This window comes from Astatotilapia calliptera, chromosome 20 (genome assembly GCF_900246225.1).
Source record: "Astatotilapia calliptera chromosome 20, fAstCal1.2, whole genome shotgun sequence".
NCBI classification, from domain to species: Eukaryota; Metazoa; Chordata; class Actinopteri; order Cichliformes; family Cichlidae; genus Astatotilapia; species Astatotilapia calliptera.
This window is the reverse complement of record NC_039321.1, coordinates 25,535,108-25,541,107: the sequence shown is the minus strand read 5'-3', so window position 1 is coordinate 25,541,107 and position 6,000 is coordinate 25,535,108. Positions and strand designations below refer to the sequence as shown.

At 39.9% G+C, this 6,000-nt stretch overlaps 1 protein-coding gene across 4 annotated transcripts in view; it reads left to right on the top strand.

The window, feature by feature from the left end:
- The first annotated feature begins 3,089 nt into the window (after positions 1 to 3,089).
- LOC113012854 (TOX high mobility group box family member 2-like) overlaps positions 3,090 to 6,000 on the top strand; it is an 83,196-nt gene continuing 80,285 nt past the window's right edge. For 2 of the 4 annotated variants that reach the window (XM_026153246.1, XM_026153245.1), the window contains exon 1: positions 3,091 to 3,762. In XM_026153246.1, the coding sequence (XP_026009031.1) occupies positions 3,658 to 3,762 (105 nt within the window). In that variant the 5' untranslated portion in view covers positions 3,091 to 3,657. Of the gene's footprint in view, positions 3,763 to 6,000 lie in introns of all 4 variants that reach the window. The other 2 variants (XM_026153244.1, XM_026153248.1) reach the window with 2 other exon arrangements.

The following is a 6,000-nucleotide window of genomic DNA, read 5'->3' as shown; positions in this document are numbered from 1 at the left end:
CCAACAACCTCAAATTAACTTTTTTAAAAGAAAAAGAAAAAAAATAAGAAATTAGAAGTCATGCTCTCATGTGGTATAATTCATTCAGCTGCATGCAAATGAATGTTTATTTCTAATCTTATTACATAAAAGAATTATAATAATTTAAATTCCCCTGAAAAATACATGTAGTCACACGGGCAAAGTGCTAATGTGCTGCTTTATTTAAAATAAGGTGAGGGGCTACCTGCTAAGAAACGTGTGAGTTTATATCATGTAAATTTGTTTTAGATTCAATGCAAAATAATCACTGGAAAAAAATTTTTAAACACACTTCTTTTAGATCACCTACATTTACCCCCACACGGCTTTCTGTGTGACAAAAACATTGTGCAATTTCCTTCTTTTGTGTGTCGCTTTATGTAGCAGTTATAAGCAAGTCAATGTAAAAAATAAACTAATAAGGATAAAAAATGAGATAATTCAATAATACTAAAAAGCTGGTTAAGAATCAGAATGTAATAAGTAACAACAGATAGATTACTTGGTTTGCTAACACAATGAGGCTGAAGAGGTGAAAAAACACACACTGTATAACCATTACCATAACTTTTTGTGCCTTTTATTCCAGCTTTACCTCTGACTTACTACCTAACTACTATACTGCCTGCTCCTTTATATATTATTTTCTTGTTAGTGCATATCGCAACTATTGTCCTCTTTGCCACGTTTTGTTGCACTCTGCAGTGTGCTAAGAGTTTTGTAACTGAAATTCATCAGCAGCTGTGTATGCATGATTGTTGACAGAGAAGCTAGATTGCCAAATTCCAGATAAATTGCATATTGTTCGACTCTGTGACTTTGTTTATGAATTCTAGTTTAAATTAGTAGAGGCTATCACTGACACGTGTAGCTTCACTTTACTGTATGTTTTACACTAATTTTGAAACTCCTTTAACAATGCATGAACCCGCTTAGATGTTTAAAATGGATATGATACTTTCGAAACTGTGAAAAGTCTGATGCAGAAGGGGGGAGGGAGGGTATTCAGCAACTGCTCAAAGTGAGAACAAAGAGAACAATTTCAAATTTGAAGTTATCTTGTCCCAAGTTGAAATCTTGTCACAGTCTCCTTGAGAATAAACTGATATTGAGCATAGCTACATATTGAGTCCTAGCCACTATAAATATTACACAGGTTCACTTTCCCCTGCCCAAGCTGGGTCTGAACAGTTCTTTCAGTAAAGAAGTAGCTCAGAAAGGTGTAACACAGCTAAAGAGTGACTTTGCAAAGACACTGTTCTTTTTCATAACGGCAACTTTGTAAGTCATATTTTAATGACTTCAAGTGTTGGAGGCTTGCCTGAATATTTTCTACAGTAACTTGGAAACAGGTTTTCAGCATCCACATTTTTTGGCTATTTAGCTGTCCAAGGTCACTGAAATATCACACGCTGAATCTGTTTTGAGATGATTTTCAGTTTAAATTAGCACGGTCCTCAGCAGTTCTTTTGTTGTTCCACGCTTTACCCAAATCAGGCATCATTTCTGCAGAATGAACCGAAAGCCAAATTATCTTATCTACCTTTCATCTTCCAAATTTTTTCATCTGCATCACATTTTATTTGAGATTAAAGTAGGGCTGTGTCTTTGTGCAGCACTAATTGCCATAGAGCTTCGGTAATTAAAGGACAATAAAGCCTTAGTAGTAATTAGTTTCTCTTGTTTGGTTGCTAGCCCATCAATTGTGCTTCAATAATACTGATCATTAGCATGCGCCTGGGCAGTGAGGGATGCTGGGAAAGGAGCCCTGCACACACAGCACTCCACATTCCATTCCCATGAAGCCATGGCACAGAGCCATGTGGTTAACCCTTTGTGTGCCGGGCCGTGGCAGGACGTGCCTACCAGTGTAGGGCCCTCACTGTTAAATAAAGAGGTTGCACTGCAGCATAATAGACCTGCTGGAATAATGACCGGCTTTTTGAATTTCAGAAGGTTGGGAACATAAGAACTGCAGCAGTGGGCAGATGCTGCTGTCACGGTTTGTGTGAAAACAATTACACCCTTCCTCTGTGTTACATGCGCCCTTATTCACATGCAGGTTCACCTAATGAAAGCCTGTCTGCAGCACTATAAAGACTGATAAAGAGTACAGATTATCACTGTTTTAATGCAGATGCATCCCAAAAAGGATCAAATTAGGTATCTTTAAAGTGAACAGCAAAACAAGAGGACTGAAGAACATTTCTGTGCAGGCACGGTGTATGGATTGTGCTGTAAACTGTGGCATAGTAATAACGCCAGGCAGCAGAAAATGTGCTCTGTTCTGTACTTTGCCTTGACATGATTGAAAGACAATGGTCCCATGGATAGGCCATTTCAACATCAAATGTGCATGCACATCACAGGGCAAGGGTGTGCTATCCATCACATTCAGTGAGCTGTCAGATACAGCTCTCACAAGCCTAGCTAGTCTCCATACACATTTGCAACTGTGTGGCAATACAAGATTAAACCTCCTTGTACTTATTCCACTCTCAGCACTCCATATCTTATACACCTACAAGGCAGCATCTTTGTATTGCATTGTTGTCTACTTTTTAATGTTTCTGGGTATATTTTTGCAAAACACTATATAGACCCTACATAGATAAACATTTTAATCCCTGTTTCAACACCGAAAACTGTATAAAACTTTAATAAAAAACGAATACAGTAAATCAGAAGATGGGCATACATGTACATTCGTACTGCTTTGGAGGGTGATGGGTCTTTATATAGGCTATAATGGAGGCTATAATGGAGTGATATATATATATATATATATATATATATATATATATATATATATATATATATATATATATATATATATATATATATATATATATAAGTTGCTCAAGGAGCTTTACAATGTCTAAAGCAGATGAAAAATGAAAATACACAAAAAACATGATCGAACTACAGAAAGACTGTGCAATCTCCTCCCTTCCGCCTTGGCACAATAACCCAAATGGAAGCCTTTATGAAGCTCTGATGGAAGCAGAGTGCGCTTTATAATGCACGTTCGTGCACACTACTACATTTCCAGCTAATCAGAAGCGCGCAGTTGCAGAAAGGAGAGCGGTTGCCAAGGCAGCCACCAATCTCCCCTCCCCCTTCTCCCTCCGTTCCTCTTTCCCGTTTATTATCGGCAGAGGTCGCATGGCAGAGGGAAGTCCAACCACTTCTGTACTGGAACCAATGCAAGAATATGCACCTCCATAACAAAGCCTGTATGGAGTCCTGAGAGCGGCGGGACAGGACAGGCTGCAGGTTTGCGGGCTGCTGTTCAGCTTTTAGAAATACCCAGTAAGACAGGATCTAAGTTGGATGTTTGCATTGTTTTGCCAGCACGTGTGTTATCTGTGAATTTGTACTCTCGCTTTTGAGTGAGTGACTGACTGAGTGAGTGAGTGAGTGTTTCGCATCCCGGTGCGGGGCTCTGAGGAGGACTGCGCATCACTTAGAGTTGGTGCCGAAGTTCGGCCGCGAACGGATAGGAGGGAAGAGTGCGCCGAGTAAAACTCCCTCACTTCTTTTCGTCTCTCCCGCTTTGGCGCTGTGTTTGCCAGGACAATAGTACGTCAAAGACGCTGAAAGTGATTTCATGCCTTCAGTCTCGCACAGTCTGAGATGGACGTGAGATTTTATCCTGCGCCCCCGGCAAATGTGGGTTCATGCTCCCTACCGACTGATCCAAGTTGCCTGAGCTCGTTGGACTATTATCACACGAACAAGGTAAATAACTATTTGTGTAGTCTCGTGCACTGAAACGATGTCTCACCTGTCTGTCTGCACGTTCACGCAATAAAAATGCGTGTTTTGGAGGCGTTTTATACAGAGGCGCCCACTTGCTCCGAACGCACCTGGGTCAGGGTGCACTGGTTTTAATCTAGTGCGGAGCAAGACTGTCACAATTTATATTACTTACTTTAGAGTTAAACTTGTAATCTTTTCTGTTTTCGTGTTTTTTTTTAATGTGCGGCACAACTTTTCTTTTTTCTTTTGCAAGCATGTTTATTGTGTTGTTTTCTCGGTGAAACTGCAGTTGAATTTTGCGCAAAGCTAACATTAAGTGTCCCACCCGATGTGGAATACCAGGGACTGTATAGAATCCATACTGCCCCGCTCTGCTCTCTGAATCCAACATTATCTTCCCTCTCAATGATTTCTTATGGCATACATGGTTTTTCCGCTGGGAGTTCAGCGATTAAATGGATCCGTGCCAGTAATGTACCGTTAATTACTTTGCAACGAGAAACCACAGTCTGGCTTGTACAAGTATCCCTCTTCTCTCCTTCAGTTTTGACACCCGCGCCTTTAGCCTTGTGAACTGCACTGACCCGAGTGAGGGAGCAGGTGGCATTTAAAACAACATTATGAATATTTTGCTGTTTGACATTTTCCAAAACTACGAAGCAGAGAAATAAATCAGCCCATGAAAGAAAGACTTAGCAGTGTAAAAACAACAACAAAAAAAGACTAAACAAAAAAACAAACAAATCCAGAAGCTGGAAAAACACTAGAACTCCAAATGTATTCAACTGAAAAGCTGCCATGAGAGATAAAAACACCACAAAGGAAGAAGAGATTACAGGTGACGTACTAATAAGTACCGCAAAGTGAACGTATGGCCCGTGGAAGTACTAGCAAAACAATTTTTAAACTGCCTAATTTACAGCTTCCGCTAGTGTTAACAGCATCTCAGCCATCTGCAATCACTGAATAAGAGTTTGTTGTTTTCACTCACCGTGCTTGGAATATTACAAATCACCAGGCTCAGGATGCTGACCTGCTGCTGTATACTTCTTATAAGGCAACGGTGCTTTGGAGCTCTTTGGCTTTCTCAAATAAAACACGGCTTTCAGGTATGACAATGAGGGAAATCATGCAAAAGACAGTTGGGGATGTTTTACTTTCACTGTGTGGGCAATGGAAAATCTTTGTAACTGACAGGGACATTCCAGTAATCAAGTGTAGATACATAGATACAAAAAATAAACAAAAAACAGCACAACAGTAATCTTTGTTAAGGTTTGATCACACAACGCCCAAGTGTCAAAGACAGATAAAGCGAACTGGACTTGGTTTTTATAAGCGCCTCCCATTTGATCACAAATAAGGTCCATATAAAGCTTTTATCGATACACCTGTGACACAAAAATGGGCCCATATAACTGTCTCCTCTGCACAGGCTATCTTTTTTTGTAGGTCAAATGAATTGAGATCATCCACCATGCGGATAATCCTAAGAATATGCTGATATCCAGGCACTGCATGAATCTCGGAAACAAAGCCAGTTGATATTAAACGATATAAAGAGCTTTCGCAGAGGAGAAACCAACTATTGTCACTTAGACATAAAGTGTGGTGGCCCTCGAAAATACAAGTGTTCATTTGAATTATTGAAATCCCCCTCACTGCCTTTACTTGGGTTTCTTTCCACCAGGGGAGGAATAATTTGTTATCATCACATGTGTAACACTAACTACCTTCACTAGCAATGCAAATGAGGCAGGCCCCAGCAGGGATCATTTGGTGTCCTGTTGACACAGTGCACAAGGTCAAGTTCCTTTCCTCAAGCACTTGTCAAAGCGACTGCGGCATAAAACAGACATCAGATTTGTTGTGTAGGTACTTTATCTACAGATCACATCGCCTGCTGCTAACCATCTCTGACAAAATTGGTTGGCCAGTTTCAAATCCCATCCCGTGTCTCTTTCTTAAGCTACGCACAGAGCCAAAAAAAAGGCTAATCATAGCATTGAGGTCAATTGTTTTGAAGGGCTTACTTTGCATATTCATGCGGGTATTTTGGTTTGTAGTTGAATTTGTTGGTGGATTTGTTGGCTTTCAGTTTAGCTCAAATATATTCAGTTGGGATTATTATTATTGGAAAAGATTCAAAATAATTTGAATAAAAAGAAACACCAGATGCGATTTAGCATTATTTTTCTATGGCTGCTTTTTTTCCCT